Raw genomic sequence first — 16,728 nt, 5'->3', positions numbered from 1 at the left:
GCTGTCACTGAACAATTTATCAGAAAGTTTTACTTTTGATTCCTGGAATAAAATGATGGCTTCTGAACCCTTGTTCTTGTAAGGGTGTGTGTACTTTGCCTGATGTGTTCCAGGGTTCTGTGGTGTAGGTAGTAGGATACACACCAAGTAGCAGAAATCTCAAATGGCTGAGAAGACAGAAAGACTTACTTCTCCTACCTTTCTACCATGCTTAAAACTTTCTTTGCACTTTTGGAAAAGATTGAATGCACAAAACTTCAGCTTAAGTCAGCAATACAGTTCTGTAACTTTTTCTGAAATATTTAAATTTTTTTTATTAACAACTCCCACAGTGTTGTTATGTGACATTCTGAAAATGATGTATTAAGCAGTGCAAGTTAGAGTGAAAACAAATCAAAAGTAATTGACTGACAAATCAGAAAACAGTTATCCTGGTAAGTTAATGTTTAAAAAGAGCTCTTAAAGGTTATGCAAGAACATTGGGCACTGCACTAAATTTATGCTTCATTAGAAAAACTAGAAGTTAGATGGAATATGAGGAGTCAATACTGTATACAGTGAAAGAAGGATCTGAGAGCCTGTATTTCAGCATTTAAGAGGGGTTTTTTCCTGCTTCTCTGACTTGATCACAAACTAGCTAATAACTTATTAAACCCATTTATCTTAGATATGGATATGTATGTGCTACAAAAATAATGAAACTAAGGAAAATACTTGAAAAAGTTGAGGCTGCATCAGGATTCACTTCAGAGGAAAAAGGTAACTTGGGGAGGTTTTCCTTTCTTTGAGATTTGTAAGAATCGTAATATGAAGGAACTGAAATACCTTGCTATATAATTATACCAGAACAAAACACACAAATATTTCTCTGTAGCAGTCAAATCTCTACCAGAGATTTGAGTGACCATTGGGTAATAATAAGGTCTTTTCTGCTTCCTTGGGTCTGTAAGGAACCCTAGCTGAACAGTTTCTGCTGTAACAGTCTTTCACTGACTGGATTTCTTTTCTTACCTTCCTGTGCCCGTGTAACTCCCTTCTAGCAGTTAGGGGAGATCTAAGGTGCTCCCTCAGAAATGAAGACTGTGATAACACTGGGGTCTCTGTCCTCTTTCAAAATGTCACTTTAGTCCCTTAGGAATAATCTTTCCACTACAACATTTCATTGTCACAATGGTTATGTAGTATTTTAAGAAATAAAATGTGTAAATCATGTTAGAAAAATCAATTCCCAACCTTTTGATCTTCTGCTGCATATAATGATTAATTAGCATTATATTATGTAGCTGTTTCATTTTTGTTTGGGGGAACACTACTTTCTTTGTAAATGCTAAATGTTGAAAACCAATATTTATTGCAGTTAGTGGCAGGAAGAGAAATGTATCAGAAAACTCTCAGTGTTGGGGGAGAATAGACCTCTGGGAAGCTAGTGTTGGCTGCATTCTTGACTAGAGAACTCGGTCTCTAGTTTAGACGAACTTTGTACTATTGTGTGGTTTTTATGTGAGTGTTACTGTCACTATTCCTCAGTGCTTCTCTGCAGTTTCACTGTTTTCTTTTGAAATCCTTTATTTCTCCTGAAGAAGTTGTATGGCGCCAAATGATTCCTCTGAAATACAGAGCATCTTTTTGATCTTTACTGGAAAGCTTTGTTACCCTGTTGAGCCTGTGGCTTTTATTAAGGCCATTTGACACCAAGAGTAAATAGAGGTTTGTGTCATGAAAATGTTCATGGTTTGTCATAATCTTACTGTGTTAATAAAGCTGTAAAAATGAACCTTTACTTTTTTCCTATTAAAATTTTGAAAACTTACATTATTCAAGACTGATTTTAAATGAATCTGATTTTGCATACTAACAAGACTTTTTTTTTTCCTCCCCTCCCCAGATCCAGAAGAATTTTTGAATATTTTATTTCACCACATTCTAAGAGTTGAGCCACTGTTGAAAATAAGGTGAGTCTTTTTTCTTTGTTGAACTCATCTATTTGTAGAGGCTGATGAGGAGAGAGTATCTGCTGCCTTTCAAATTGAGATGGCTCTTAGAGCACCTTTGACTTGTGATTCATATTTCTAATAAGATCAATATAATAAAGTTAGATTGACAAATTTGACACCATTTCCTGCCTTTTTTGGTAGGTGGGTTTTGCCCACCTTGCCTACCTTTGTCTCTTGTTGCAAAAGCTCATGAACATAGTTTCATGAGAACTGGACAAAGATCCCCTGTCCTAGTGCGGTCTACTTGAGAACCTTACTGTCTTCCTGTTAGTTATGCTGGAGAGGGGCTGCTGTAAGAGGACCCTGCAGTACATCTTAATGTGGCCTACAGCTTATAGCTACTTATTTCTGGGACAACCTGCAGACATGGCTGAATCGTTGTTTAAGCCATGGAAACTGATTTGCGTTTCTTCAAGGCTAATGAAAATATTTCAATGGTTTGCCTTGATCACGTTTGGCTTCTCTTACTTGATCAAAATAACAGATACTGGCATTTATGTATGCCTTCATTCTTGACTGTAGCACTACAAGGATTCAGCTGTCATAACTGAGTTTAACAGAGGCAGGGATGCCCACTGCTGTCATTCTGCTAGCTGGCACCTGATATTCTCAGGTTCCTTGCTGCATTCTGTGGCAGCAGCAGTGTTGCAAGGCATTTCCCATAGTTTTTCAGTCCTTTTCTCATCGCAGGAATTGTATTAGTTTATGTGCTGCTTTAGTTCAGTGGCGTGTGAGGTGCATAAGTGCCCACTGTCTGTTGCGCTATGCAGAGGTATGGGAGCTAGGACACCCTAACTAGAGCATCTGTGTATAGTATGCTATAGTTCATTGTGTAGATGCTATTGGAGTATACTGAGGCTATCTTCTCTGGTAGTTCTGCAGGGAAATTTTGAAAAAGTTTGAAGGGATGAGAGATACCATATAATGAATTTGGAACTGTGTTCCTGCTTCTGCCTAAACAAAGGTCTATGTTTGTAATCTACTGTTAGGTTAAAAAAAAAAAAAGCCAAAACACAACAACTAGTAACTTCAAGCGTGTATTTGGTCTATATAGAAAAGTGTTTAGAGAATAGCTTGCCATCTTAAGACCCTCACAGTTGTTGCTACTGCCTCTCTTCGATTCTATGAAATACAATGTGCTGAGAAACCCCTGAGGCTAATGTATTAATCTGGTGAAACAGCTGGGGTACAATAGTATAATTATAATAATAGTATTTATTATTATAATTAGAATAATTGATCTTCATGTGAGAATGCATTTCTAGTTTTTGGTAGTTAACAGGTGTGCTGCTGTGGCAGAAATCACAGCTGAAAGGAGTAAAGTAAAAGCAAGGGAAGATGCCTCTTACTCCACTTGTGGAAGACGGCGCAGAAACGTGTCTTTCTTTAATCCCTCTTTTGTAAAGCTTGGCCTTGAAGGTTTTTGTCATGTCTGTGCCATACAGAGGACAACAGAATTTATGTTCCACTGTTCAGCTTTTAGCACCAAAGTTGGTGTGTTTTGTGCATGTACCTTAACTCTCTTTAAGAGTAATTCAGAAGTGTCCTTTCTTCTTAGAAAAAAGGTTTAAAATTAATAATAGTAACTTTGAGCATCATACTCTTACAATCCTCTCAACACCTGAATACTCTAAAAAGCAACGTTATCTTAAATGCTGGCTGGGATGGGAGGAGGTTGCTATTTATAGCAAATTTGATGAAAGTTCCCAGGAATTTCATCCCAGAAACTTTGACACTGGGATGAAACAGCTCCTACCTAACTTTTTGCTTTTGCTGTTGGAGGACAGTTACTCCTGTATGCTTTTCCTCCATGATAGAAACATCCATTTCTTCAACGTGAGCACAGTCTTCTATATCCTTTCTTATGTCCTTCCAGAGTAAGCTGAAGTACTCATCTGAAACTTGCTTCCCAAATATCTCAGATTTATATTTATGTAACAGAAATATTACCTGAAAACATCAGTACTTAATTTTGACTTTGTTTTGAACCATCTGACCTCAAAACTTACTTAAATTAGTAGCTTAATCCTTTGTCCCTCTCCTTATCCATATAAAACTGTGCTGTGATTTTGTGGTTCTTGTTTTTTTGGGGGAGTTTGGTTTGGGGGGTGTGTGTGTGTTTGTTTGGTGGGTTTTTTTGCCTTTTTTGTTGTTGTTGTTGTGAGGATGAAGAAGTTTATCCAGACCACTTACTATGGCTAGCATTGGCAGTTAATGTAGTAGCCTGCCTTCTTAATGTTTGCCTAGGTGTGGAAGGCTTCTTAACAGTAAGAGCTGGACAGCCCTTAAATTGGGATGATCCTTTTGGAGAGTTCTCTGTTAACTATATAGTGAGTCTCACAACACTAGCCATCTATGTGAAAATTCTACTGTATGAAGCAGTGTAAATATCTCCCTGTTTAAAGGAAATGTTTAATTAAACCCAGTCTTTTTTTTTTAACTCCTTATTGGGAATATCATACTGAAGAGAATTTTTGTTGTTCCTTTTGATGTTTTATTACTGAAACTCTTACTTGTCTTTCCAATGAAAGCTGCTTTAGTGTGTTGGAGTTTTCAATGCATATGCTTAGGAAGTATTTCTTCCTAAGTTGGTAGTGCATAGGTGTATGGTTTTAAAACATACTCTGAAACTTTATACTGCTTTTGTTTCTTAAATAAGGTTTTCTAAAATCAGTCCACACTTAATACTTGATTGCCTATCATCTAAGGCATTTTGTTGTTGTTGCTGGCTTCTTTAAAAGCACAATATATTTCAATGCAGAGAGGATATTGTATAGACTATTTTCTGGTAAATGTTATTTTCCTAGTAAAATACTGCCATCATTACATTAGAGCTTCAGAATCTGTTTTTTTAAATCTGTTTTTAGATCAGCAGGTCAGAAAGTACAAGACTGTTACTTCTATCAGATTTTTATGGACAAAAATGAGAAAGTTGGAGTCCCAACAATTCAGCAGTTACTAGAGTGGTCATTCATCAACAGCAACTTGAAGTTTGCAGAGGTTGGTGACAGCTGTTGCTTTGTTAGAAGTGATGATACCTAGATATTTGCTCATTCAGCAGTGGGACAAAAATAGGATTTGGCACGAAAACAAAACACGGACATGTTGGAAATGGGAGTACGAGGTCAGTGGTACAGGTTGCCTACATTACAAAAATATTTTAAGGTTGACTTAGTGATGTGTATCCTTTGGTTGAACAGATCAAAGTAATTTAGGTAAAGAATTACTAAAAGAAAACTTCTTAGTTACTGCCAGCAAGTTGTCTTAAGGACGAATATTTTGAGATACCTCTGTTTGTAAAAAGCTTTACAAAGGGAAGATCCCTCCCCGCCCCCCAGATCAGGGAGTGTAGTCCAGTATGTTTAGTATCATACTTGAACGTGACTGGACATTTGACAATGATTTAGATGCCACTTTCCTGGACTTTTTTAGCTGTAGGAAACTCAGACTTAATTTTGGTTTGCTTACCATCTTGTTAATTTTGAAGTCAATGGCTGCAACTTTAAATAACATGAATATGTTTATATTAGAAGTATGTCTCTAAGTTTAGATAATTATCTATCTCAAGCTCATTACATTATATTCTGGCATTTTACCTAGGCACCCTCTTGCCTGATTATCCAGATGCCTCGGTTTGGAAAAGACTTCAAAATGTTCAACAAAATTTTTCCATCCTTGGAATTAAATATAACAGACTTACTTGAAGATAGTAAGTATACAACATTGTGTTGTGTAATAAAAGAGAGTTGTTGAGAATGACTAACAGTGAAAGTAAGTACTCCTGGTAGTTCTGTTTGTGTTTTGGGGGTGTTTTTTGGTGGTGTTTTGCTTTGCTGTTGTTTTGTTTTTATTAAATATTTAACAAGGTAATGTGAGATGCTCAGGCTGAGGAGAAAGGAAAGTTTACTGGCTAGAATGCTGCTTTTTTTTTTTCTGAAGTCAAAAGCTATAATTCAGAAGAACATATAGAATATAACTTGCTTGATTTTGTTTAATTCTTGAGTATCTGTACAACTAAACTTCTTATTTCAAGACAATGTTGTTAAAATTGAGTTATTAGCAGCAAAACAATTCATTAATGTGGCAGGTAGGAAATCTTAAAAGCTAAGTGTAGCACCGAGATTGGTTAACAGGTATTTACAATGTTGACTATGTTTCATTAGTCTTCATCAGTTTGTGCTGCTTGTTTCTAAGATTTTTGTCATTAGTTTATCGAATGAGAAGAAGAGAACCTGGGATTAGTATGTAAACCTGCAGCATGTAGTGATGGTGCATTTTTCATGATGGTGCATTTTTCAACTATAAATCTGTCCCTTTTTTTGTGGCCTAAATTTCTTGACATTTGTCATCCACTGAAGTTTTCATTGCATTACCTAAGAAAAGACACCTTGTTTTAAATTTGAGATAAGGATTAATAAAACTGCTAAAATTTATTAGAGTAATAATCTCTGAAACAGTCATGGCCTTTTCTTTCACTGTCATAGCCATCAGCTTATGCTATTCCCCTCCCCAGTATTGACAGACACAAGGGCTAAGTGAGCTGCACCACTATGATGAGAGAAAACTACCTTGATTTAAAAGCCTGTTTTATCAACTGCATGAACAAGTTAAAACTTAATTTTTATCATCTTCCATTTTGCAACTTACCACTCTAACCCTTTTTCTCTTATTCCACATTATGTCAAAGGGAAGAAGTTAAATACAGTGGTACATTTCTGCTTTGATTTGCAATCTGGTTTTAGCTTTTTTAATGTAGTGTTTTTCTCCATTTAAAGTAGTAATCCTCTCCCCTTTCCATACCCCTCACCATAAAAAAAACAAAGCAAGCCTCCCCAAATTGGAGACTAATATCTTCTTTAAAAATGCAGCTCCCAGGCAGTGCCGTATATGTGGAGGGCTTGCTATGTATGAGTGCAGAGAATGTTATGAAGATACTGATATTTCTGCTGGGAAAATCAAGCAGTTCTGTAAAACCTGCAATACGCAAGTAAGCTGTTGTCTTTGTTATTCTGTATGGGTTTAACCCAGATGGTGTGTGCTGTAATTATCAACAGAAAGGCGTAAGAGTGTAGTGAAACTTTCTCACCAGCGCTAGTGTAACTGTGCCCACCAAGTAAAGTGTAGCCTTTGGTGACAAATCAGGAACTCCACTTGACTCTGCAATGTATTCATCAACAGTTTCTTACTGAAAACATGGCATCTGCCAAATCCAGGACTGAAAACAGTGGAGAAGTAGTAATTGTAGGCAGCTTGGAATCTGTTTCCTGTCACCTGCGTTAAATCCTGATTTTACATACATGCTACGCTGTTTGAATTGATAAGTTCATGGCATAGAACTGTTTAATTTTGAGAGCTGTTTGGTAACTTACATGAAGCTGTCATAGTCACAGCTTGTTTTCAAGTCTGAGAGTAGTAGAAAACTGTTGCATTAAATCTGATCTCCCTTCTAACCTTAGATTTGAATTTTCTGGGCAATATTGAACTACACTGGTGGGGAAAAATAGAAGAAACGTTTAGTCTGCTACTGTTATTGCAGTTCCTTCTCTAATGCCATTAATCTTCAGTTCAGCAATAATGTTCTTTTTAGCTTTGTCTGCCGCTGAAGCAAATAATCTTATGGGGTGTTTTTTCTCTTCTGAAATATCACTTCAATTGTAGGTTCATCTTCATCCCAAGAGACAGAGTCATAAATTCAATCCATTGTCATTACCTAAAGATCTGCCAGACTGGGATTGGCGACATGGCTGCATCCCATACCAGAAGATGGAGTTGTTTGCTGTTCTCTGCATAGAAACAAGCCACTATGTAGCTTTTGTTAAATACGGGAGGGATGACTCCGCCTGGCTTTTCTTTGACAGCATGGCAGATCGGGATGGTAGATCTTTTATTTATTCTTATTAATTTTCTATTAATTTTTTTACGTGTATTACTATTTTAAATCTCAGTGCCTATTTCTTAATGTTTTGGGGATATTAATGTCGTTTAACTTGAAGTATTTGATGCTGGGACACTAATCTTGACCCAGCCTTACCTCAGCGTGTTGATTTCACAGCAGCCACTGATTTACATAATCTAAATTTCAAGTAGATTGGATGCCTTATTAAGTAGATGGTACAGAAGTAACTGCAGAAGTTCTCTAGAAGGACTCCTTACATGTTTTTCTATACTTTGCAAGTTTAGCAGAGAGAATTCATTTTAAATAAGCAACTGCAGGAATGTGTTCTTCCCGTGTCTATTTAAGTGGATGTACACAATTATAAGATAGTATGCAAATATTTTTATTGATTTTGGTTAAATGACTTAGTGTAGGTGGCTTTTAGAATAAAATAAATAGTCACACATTACAACATCTGTGCTGTTCCTTTGAGTCTCTTCAGAGTTATCAGTGGAAAACTGTTAACCCTGTAATAATACAAATGTCAGTAAAACAAGTGTTCTCTTAGATACCACTGCATTAAATAGTGCTTAAATAGGGACTCTCTGTTCAGTTCTGGTGTGTGAGAAAAACAGTAATAGATGCAAGTGTCAGACTCATAGTAACAGTTCTTTGCATGAAGCATTCTCGAACCCCTCTGTTACAGTGTGATTTGGGGGGCGAGGGGAGAAGAATCTTGCCTTCTGTTGAAAATGAAACTGCTACAGGATTAAAGTCTCTTTTTTATAACAACCAGAAGGCAATCAAGCTTTGTTTCAGAGTCCTTGAAATGTGTATGACTGAAGTCTGTAAAGAACCACTTTATTTCAGGAATGTAGATCACATGAGATACTCACTGGATGTCTCTCAGCGCTGATCTTAGGTTTTTTCGTATCACAAATATTTTTCTTCAGCTGGTGCTATAAGCTAAAAATGTCTGATGGGGAAACAGTGTCATGGATGTCCATACTTGTGTTGTTTGAATTTGCTCATTTTTACATGGAAAATGGCTAGGAGCAAACTCTGCCTTAGTCTCGCAAGTCAGGTACAGACACTCATGGTTAGAAATTAATCACCTGTTACCGGTTGTCATGTTACTAACAAATTCAGGAGCATTTGAGGTGGAGAATGTATTCAGGTCACTCTCCCAAAGTCATACAGAATCTTTAGTGTTAATGAAACCCCAGAGTTCTTGTTCTGGTGGGGTTTTTGTGTGGTGTTTGTGTGGATATTTGTTTGTTAGTAACACTACAAGATATTCTGACACCAATTGCAATTTTTCTTGAACAGTACACTTAAGTTTACCTTGCAGTAGTCCAGAATAGCATATTTAGGTTTTTGTAAAAAGTGTTTTCAAGAACTGGTGATGCTGTCATAATTAAAGTACATTATAAAGAGAAAATATATGTAGATGCTATCCTAATCTATTTCTCTTTTTTTCCTTATGGTTAAAAGGAGGTCAGAATGGCTTTAACATTCCACAAGTTACCCCATGTCCAGAAGTTGGTGAATACCTGAAGATGTCTCTAGAAGAATTGCACTCACTGGATTCCAGAAAAATTCAAGGTTGTGCACGAAGACTACTTTGTGATGCTTACATGTGCATGTATCAAAGTCCAACGATGAGTTTATACAAATGAACAATGTCCTCTGGAAAACTGAAGAAACAGTATAGAGTTATCTCCTGTTGCATTTGCTGCATTTTTTGGTTAGTTTTAATGCAACCGTTGCTGGCAATGGATGCGATGACAAGGAAGAAGTTGACTCCGAGAGCAAAAGGATTACTGTTCCAAAAACTACATGTGGAGTTCTGTAATTGAAGTATTTAAGCATTTTGCACTCTGGGAAGTGTGCTTGTGTGTGTTTGTTTTATAAACAAAGTCTAAGTGAAGTTACTAAAACTTAAAGCTTTAAGTGCATTGATTATACACAGGTTTTTTTGAAATGTTAAAGGTGAAATTGTATCAGGAGAATCTTCCTTAGTCTACTGAGAATGTAAAGATACACAGGGTTCTTACTCGGTGCGTTTCTGTGGACCAAGGATGATGATTCTCTTGTGTTTCTCTACCCTCCACACCTACCACTTCTCCCCAACCTTGATCTTTTTAGAACCATAGATTCTCTCTCTTGAAGAGAGGGTAACTGCAGTTTCAGTAAAATAAATTTGAGACTGCTCATTGCATATTAATTCTGTTCTGTTATCTGTCTGCTACATTCTTTTCAGTTCACACACTTGCATCTTCAAAAATTAATGTTCATTTAAAGATCTGAATTCCTATCTTGTGAAAAATCAAGCACACAGATCTGCTATCTGTTAACTGTGATTTTTGGAGGGGAAAAAGAGGAGGAGAAGAGGGTATTAAGGGGAAGCATAATTGCTGAAATATAAAATTAGCAATGAAAGTTAACAGATGTCTTTTTCTAAGTGTCTATTTTTAAAGAAACAAAGCAGTCTGGAACAGAACAGCAACTATATACAAATGATTTGAGGACAAAACAATAAAATAGTGGATTGCCTCAGGGAACGTTACTGAAGTGGATTCCAGTCCTTGGTAAAACAAAACTGACTTTTCTACAGTACATTAAGCTACTACCTGGGAATATGTTATACATCTGACTCCTAATTTCAGGATTATTAATGAATATTAAAAATCTCTGCCTGGAAAGATGAAACTACAAATAAAAGTAGATCAAAGTTTTCCTGTATACCAAGTATCTGATGAAAACTAACTTGAAAAGCTGCACAACCTGTGTTGACGTAAAATGTTACACTTTGAAGTCTGTTGGTTCCCGTTTGCAATGAAATACTGTTGTTTTAGTTGCTTTTTAGCTACTTCTGTCTACACTGACTAGCAAACGTGCAACTATATATATACAGTAAAATCTGGTTGTACAAATCGCATATACGTGAGCTGTACATTTTCAACTCTAAGATGTTTTATATGGAAAATCTCCTTTTTGGGATCAAGTCTATAGAAGGAGAGGTCACAAAATGTAACAGAGGAGAAGCTACTTTGACAAAGCCAAAAGACATTTTAAAGACAGTGGAGACTGATCTCATATTGTAGAAAATGTGGTTACTTTGTTCTTCTTGGAAAACCTAAAATCTTTCTGTTCCACAGAACAGTACTAGAGAGAGATTTGAAAATTATGCTTGAAGGATGAATCTGTCTAAAGCAAGGGGTGGTGAGAGAGTGGATCTGTTCCATTAGCTGCTGCATGAAGTGTGCTCTAATTTTTCACTCTCAAAAGCAAGAAAGTTATTAAAAGCATCACTGTTGCTTTTGCCTCTAATAGTCTCCTGGTTTCCATGTTCCCTTGCCTTATTTATCTAGTCTGTGCTCCTTAGCTAACTCTGTTTCTTTAGTTTCAGTACTACTATGACCTCTTGAACTCTTTCTCTCCTGAAACATTTCAGTGAGGCTTTAGGGGATGGATTCTATAACCATCTGTCAATGGATGGGTTGTTGCTCATTGGGTCTTCCTTGCCCACATGCCATCCTGCTCTGCGACAGCAGCTGCAGATGCTCAGACCTGTCGACAAAGATGTCATAGAAGCATCTCATAGGTAATAAAAAGTAAAAAGACTAGTTGTAGGTCTTGGCTACGCAGCTTGTATTTATTAAAATGGGCTCGAGAACGCTTACATGATCTGAGCAGAAGGGGTGATAACCCACCCTTGGCTGCATATTGAAACGGAAGTCTGGCCACAGCCTCCAGGTACTTCCAGTGATGTTTTCAAATAGAGCTGTTTGCAAAGCAAAGGCAGGAAGGGGTTTGCAAAAAAAAAAAAAAACAAAAACAACAAAAAAAACCCAACAAAAAACCCCCAGCAATAATAATACAACAGACTCTCAATGTGCTCTCTACAACGTTTGATACCTTGTTTGATACCTTCATTCCCCTAGCCCCATAGTGACTCAACCTGAACATAGTTGCAAGCGGTACCCCCTTCTGAACAAGGTGCAAACATAAAGGCTTTACAAAATGAACACGCACAAGCCTGTGTACCAATGAGACCAATTTGAATGTCTGGATTCTTTCTCTTCTCTAGCCCTAGATTTATTTTCTAGTTTTCTCAATGCATTAACTTTCATATGTCTTCCACTTGTGTTATCTCCCTCCCCTCCCCCCCGCCCTTCACCTATACTACATACTACCTAAAGTTATAGTTACCTTACCTCTTCCTGCCTGAACTCGGAGAACAGCTGTGGAACTGCTGTGGCTAGAGGGGAGACTTGGACTTGGCAACCATACTAAAGTTTTCTAGATGAAAGCAAGCTACCAACTCTTTCACAACTGTAAATATCCAAGAATCCCCTTTTTTTCAGGATGCATATTCTATTAGAAGTGAATAAAAATAGATGGGTGTAAATGAACTGCTTGGCTTCTTGCCTCCAATCTTCTGGCCTTTGACTGGAAATGGAGAAGAAGTTGTGTGAATGCTTACTGTGGTACACATAGAGAACATGCAGAAAAAAACAGAGAGTTGAAATGCATTATTGTGCACGCTTCTTGGTGACAAATACTGTGTTTCGAAATGCAGGCAGTACTTGACAGTCTGCATTTTGTACTACTTTATATTGCTGCAACACAGTAAATAGTTTTGCAAACAGTATGTGATTACATGGTTAGTTTATTGCTTATCAGTTAAGCGGACAGAGATGTCTTCTATAGCATAAAAAAAAAAGTGTTGGTTTTGAAAATTGAGTCTTCTGTTCTTTTAACCCAAAAAGTATTGCTTTATGGTGTACTGCATTGGACTGGAGATAATCTGGCAATGTAAATGAAATGTTACGGAAACTAACTCTGATTTTTATTTCCTTTCTCAGAAAGGAGTATACAGACAGAAAAGTGGTTTCACTGTGAAAGGAAAATTGTAAAATAACTTGTATACAAGGGTAAGAAACTGTTTCTATCCTTCAGCATATATTGTAAGGGAATTGAATAAGCTATTTTGTAGAAACAGCCTGCATTTTAAAACATCTACTGTTGTTAAATGTAATGCCCAAAGATTCCAGTGACTAAGCACCCAACTTTTATGAGTTTAATGCATTTGGGAACCTCCCAATCAGCTCTCTTTTATATGGTGAATGTGCCCATAAATTAATAGCACTTAGGTGATTGCTTCATGGTGTGGCTCTTAAATATTGCTAACAATGGCCTTAACCTGTGAGTGGGAAAACATAGAAAATACAGTTCCTGACAGCCTGTGAAAAATGTAAAGTTTCATAATAAATACATAAACTTTTATAATTGGGGAGAAAAACTGCACCCCTATGCAACTCTCAGCCCCTATTCTGCTAATCATTTTTAGACATAGGGGCTCAAATCAGTAGAAAATTGAACAAATCACTGTGCCACTAAATTCTTGCTTATTTTGAACATAGAGGGTGAAGTTGAAAAGCTGTTAGTTAAAGGTGATGCCTTACACATTACCAATACAAAAATACCACCAAACGAAACCCCAGACCCACAGTAAGCTACATCAGAGTGCTTGTCTTTTGGTGTGGGAGATAATTGGAGGAAAAAAAATACAAAAATAGTATGTTCAGGAAAGGTCTTTCTAATATCTAGGATACTGATTCTGTGCTCTTGAAAAATGTAGTACTGTGTTTTACTAAACAGCCTGTGAGATTTCCATTTTAAGCAAGTACTATGTGTAACAGGAATTACTCATCATCATAAATGGTTCATTTCAATGCACTTATTTTTCTTGTGCACTTTATACTTCACTGAATAGACAAACTTGGTCACCGCGATCCCTAACGATAGCCTGTTTAATACAATACTGAGGCACAACGTGCTGCCAACTGGAATTTTATGGTTTCAGAACTGAGTTGGTGTAAAAAAACAGCTTTAGAGCTTTGTGTATTTTTACCACTGTAACAAAGCATGTTTTTCTCTGTTCTTGATGGTTTGCTAAATAAACATCCCATGTTTTGTGCACAAACGGTCTCTTAAACTTACAAAGGCTGTCTCCAAGAATGAGTTAGGGAAACAAACCATTGTATATCAGCTTGCCCTCAACTAGCCTTAACTCCCGTCCCCCTCCCCCCCGCAATGGGAGGGCAGAATTAGCTGCTGCCGGAAAGGAATGTACCATCTGCTCTTTATGTATGAATATTAATTAAAAATATTATTCTTATGGCTCTATTCATTTCTTTGGGGGCTTGGAGTTTTGGGAGCGTCACAAACAATAATGAATACAGTGTTGAACTAGCTTGTTTTGTGTACTTACAGAAGGATTTCTTTTTATATATTTTTGATAGTCTCTCAATTTCAACATTTCTAGAAACTTGGGAATTGCTGTACTGTATCAACTCAGGTCTAAATATACTGCTTGTGTCTTACCAGTTAGTACCTGCTACTATAATGGAAAACCAATGAAAAGCTGCTATAGCTAACTGTAGTTTGCCTGTGGGGAAAAATGAATTTATTCTTAAATGCTTAGTACACTACCTTACTGACCCTAGATGATCACCGGGATCATGCTGTAGCTTCAGTGCTGCTTCTATAGGTACCATTTAGAAGACCTGCATGCCAAGTTTGCATGCAAACCTGTAAAATGAATGCTGTCAATTTAAGTATTTTTTAAATCTCTATCTTATTGCAAATACTTAAACGTGTAAAAATACTTGCAAAAGATATTTTCAGGAAACATATTACCTACTTCTGTAGTGTAAAGGGTTGGAGTTTTGCTTGTTTTTTTTTAAACTGAGTGAGTTTTAAATTTGCAATAAGATTATTATTTGACTTTTTTTGAAGCTAAAGCTGAGCCCTCCTGTGAATCACTATGGGAAAGGTGCTCAGAACATCTCACTCAATATTTTCATAGCAATAACACCAATGTTTATCTTCAGGAGAGCCGAGTCCTGCTGAGCAGCTGCAGCTGGAGGTTTGCCTGTATTTCGAGTATTCAGTCACAAGAGGGCACTGCCTGTACCAGCTGGAAACACCTTGCCTGTTCTAACCCACGGCTTTTAAAAATGAAGACTTATTTTCATATGTGCCTATACAGCTATTGTAATCCCATCTTTATAGTGCTGCTCTTAAAACTACTTTTGGGCTAACGTAATTAGGTAGATGTAAAACTTTCACAGGTTTATAAATTTCAGACATACACCAAATCTAACGCAACGGGTCTTCGGCTCAGACGTGGCAGTATGTGTAATTTCCCCAGTGGTCAAGCCCACAGACAGTTCATGGACAAAGTGCTGCAAGTTGAGCTCGTGTCCCCGCTGAGTGCGGGAGCTGGCCAAGGGCTGGGCTGGCATCTTGCACAGCAGCCTGCGTCTGGGCAAGGTGGCTTCTGCTCCCTGCTGCACCGAAGCTGCCCGTGGATCTCGAGCCTGGCTGCGCAGTGCAAAGCTCCGATAATGGAAAATTGGATCCAAATGAAACTGCTGTTTTCCTGATGAACGCAGATACTACTGGGAGGTGTAAAATACCAGGGAGATGTTGGGGCATTTGTAGAGCTTAGTGGAAGGTAATGAAAACTGTAAACAACTTGAACGCAGGAGTAATTTATCAAACCAAAAACTTTCATGCAAGATAAAATGTCATAGAAAAACGCACAGTGTGAGACACAATCTTCAGCCACTTCATGAGGAGCAGGTCCAGCTGTGGTTGCTGAACCCAGCGGTGTGGCTGCAGCCTATGTTAGCCCTGCCTGTTTTCTTTAGGCTCTTCCTCAGAGATCTGCTTCTGGCCAGCTCAGGAAATGGGAGCCGTCTGAGGCCCACCTCCCTTCTGAGCTGGAGCAGGAATTAAGCGGTTTTGGGGACAGAAGGAAGCCAGGGTAGGTGTGTTTTCAGCTGTAGCATCACTGATGCTTGGGTTAGAGAGCACCTTACGGTCCCTGATCAGTCTGCTCTGCCGGCTCATGTTTAGTGGGCCGGTGCTGCAGCGCGCTCAGGGCCCGCGGCCGCCCCATGGAGCTGCAGGTGGCAGTGCAGCCCCCGGCCCCGCGCCCCTCGTTGCTGCCTGCTGATGTCTGTAATGCTGGGGAGCGCGGGAGGCCCCACGGCTGCTCTCAGAGAGGGGGATGCTGCCGGGTTCCTGTGCGAGCAGGGCAGCAGTGGGGGGCTGCCGGCTGCGGGTTGGTCCTTTTAACCACGGCAGGGAGGTACCGCTTGGCGCGTGACGGTGCCACATAAAGCAGGCACCTATAGAAAAGGACAGTAGGGAAAAACAAAAGAAAAAAGGGCTGACTACTGAGTCGCAGCACAACCCGGCTGCACGCGCGAGTGCCGGGGCGGCCACGTGCAGGCCCTGGCGGGAGCAAGGCGGGAAGGCCCGAAGTCCGAGAGTGGAAAGGGTGCGGGCCGCCGCTCCCGCCTCAGCCCACGGCCAGCACTACAGGTACTCATGAGCGGTGACAAAGGCACTTGATGCATTTTATAATGGAGCAAGTAGTAGAATAAAAACATTTACAAAAAGGAAAAAAAAAACCAAACCCAACACCCCACAACCAGCCTGCATTTTATGGCCCTAATGGTCAAGTTTTGCAGCTGATTGGCCGGTGTATACAGAAATCTGATCGTGGATATCGTTATTTATTAATCAATTTTAGCCATTAATTACTTTTAATTAATTAAAGAAAAATGGGGAGGTTTTGGGGGGGTCTAACTATTCTCTATATGCGTTAGTAACTGAAAACTGCAATAATTCTGTGTGCGTATTTTATATCTCTGTATATGCATGACTCTCTGCGGCCCCATTTATTTGTTATTGTTGATGCTGTCTTATCTGACAGCTGTTAGGTCAGAGATTCCCGTTCCCGTCCCTGTCCCCGTCCTGTCCCGTCCCATCCCATCC

At 38.5% G+C, this 16,728-nt stretch overlaps 1 protein-coding gene across 3 annotated transcripts in view; it reads left to right on the top strand.

Annotated features, from left to right (window-relative positions):
* The window catches only part of CYLD (CYLD lysine 63 deubiquitinase), a 29,890-nt gene extending 15,822 nt beyond the window's left edge, over positions 1 to 14,068 (top strand). For 2 of the 3 annotated variants that reach the window (XM_075510640.1, XM_075510638.1), the window contains exons 11-17: positions 668 to 759; positions 1,886 to 1,952; positions 4,862 to 4,994; positions 5,595 to 5,703; positions 6,863 to 6,981; positions 7,653 to 7,869; positions 9,364 to 11,190. In XM_075510640.1, coding sequence (XP_075366755.1) covers positions 668 to 759; positions 1,886 to 1,952; positions 4,862 to 4,994; positions 5,595 to 5,703; positions 6,863 to 6,981; positions 7,653 to 7,869; positions 9,364 to 9,548 — 922 coding nt within the window. In that variant the 3' untranslated portion in view covers positions 9,549 to 11,190. Of the gene's footprint in view, positions 1 to 667; positions 760 to 1,885; positions 1,953 to 4,861; positions 4,995 to 5,594; positions 5,704 to 6,862; positions 6,982 to 7,652; positions 7,870 to 9,363; positions 11,191 to 12,740 lie in introns of those variants that run through there. The other variant, XM_075510639.1, reaches the window with a different exon arrangement.
* Positions 14,069 to 16,728: the final 2,660 nt, after the last annotated feature.

The sequence above is a fragment of the Mycteria americana genome, chromosome 8, assembly GCF_035582795.1.
Source record: "Mycteria americana isolate JAX WOST 10 ecotype Jacksonville Zoo and Gardens chromosome 8, USCA_MyAme_1.0, whole genome shotgun sequence".
NCBI lineage: Eukaryota > Metazoa > Chordata > Aves > Ciconiiformes > Ciconiidae > Mycteria > Mycteria americana.
Note: the sequence above shows the minus strand (reverse complement) of the source record. Positions and strands in the feature narration are given on the sequence as shown.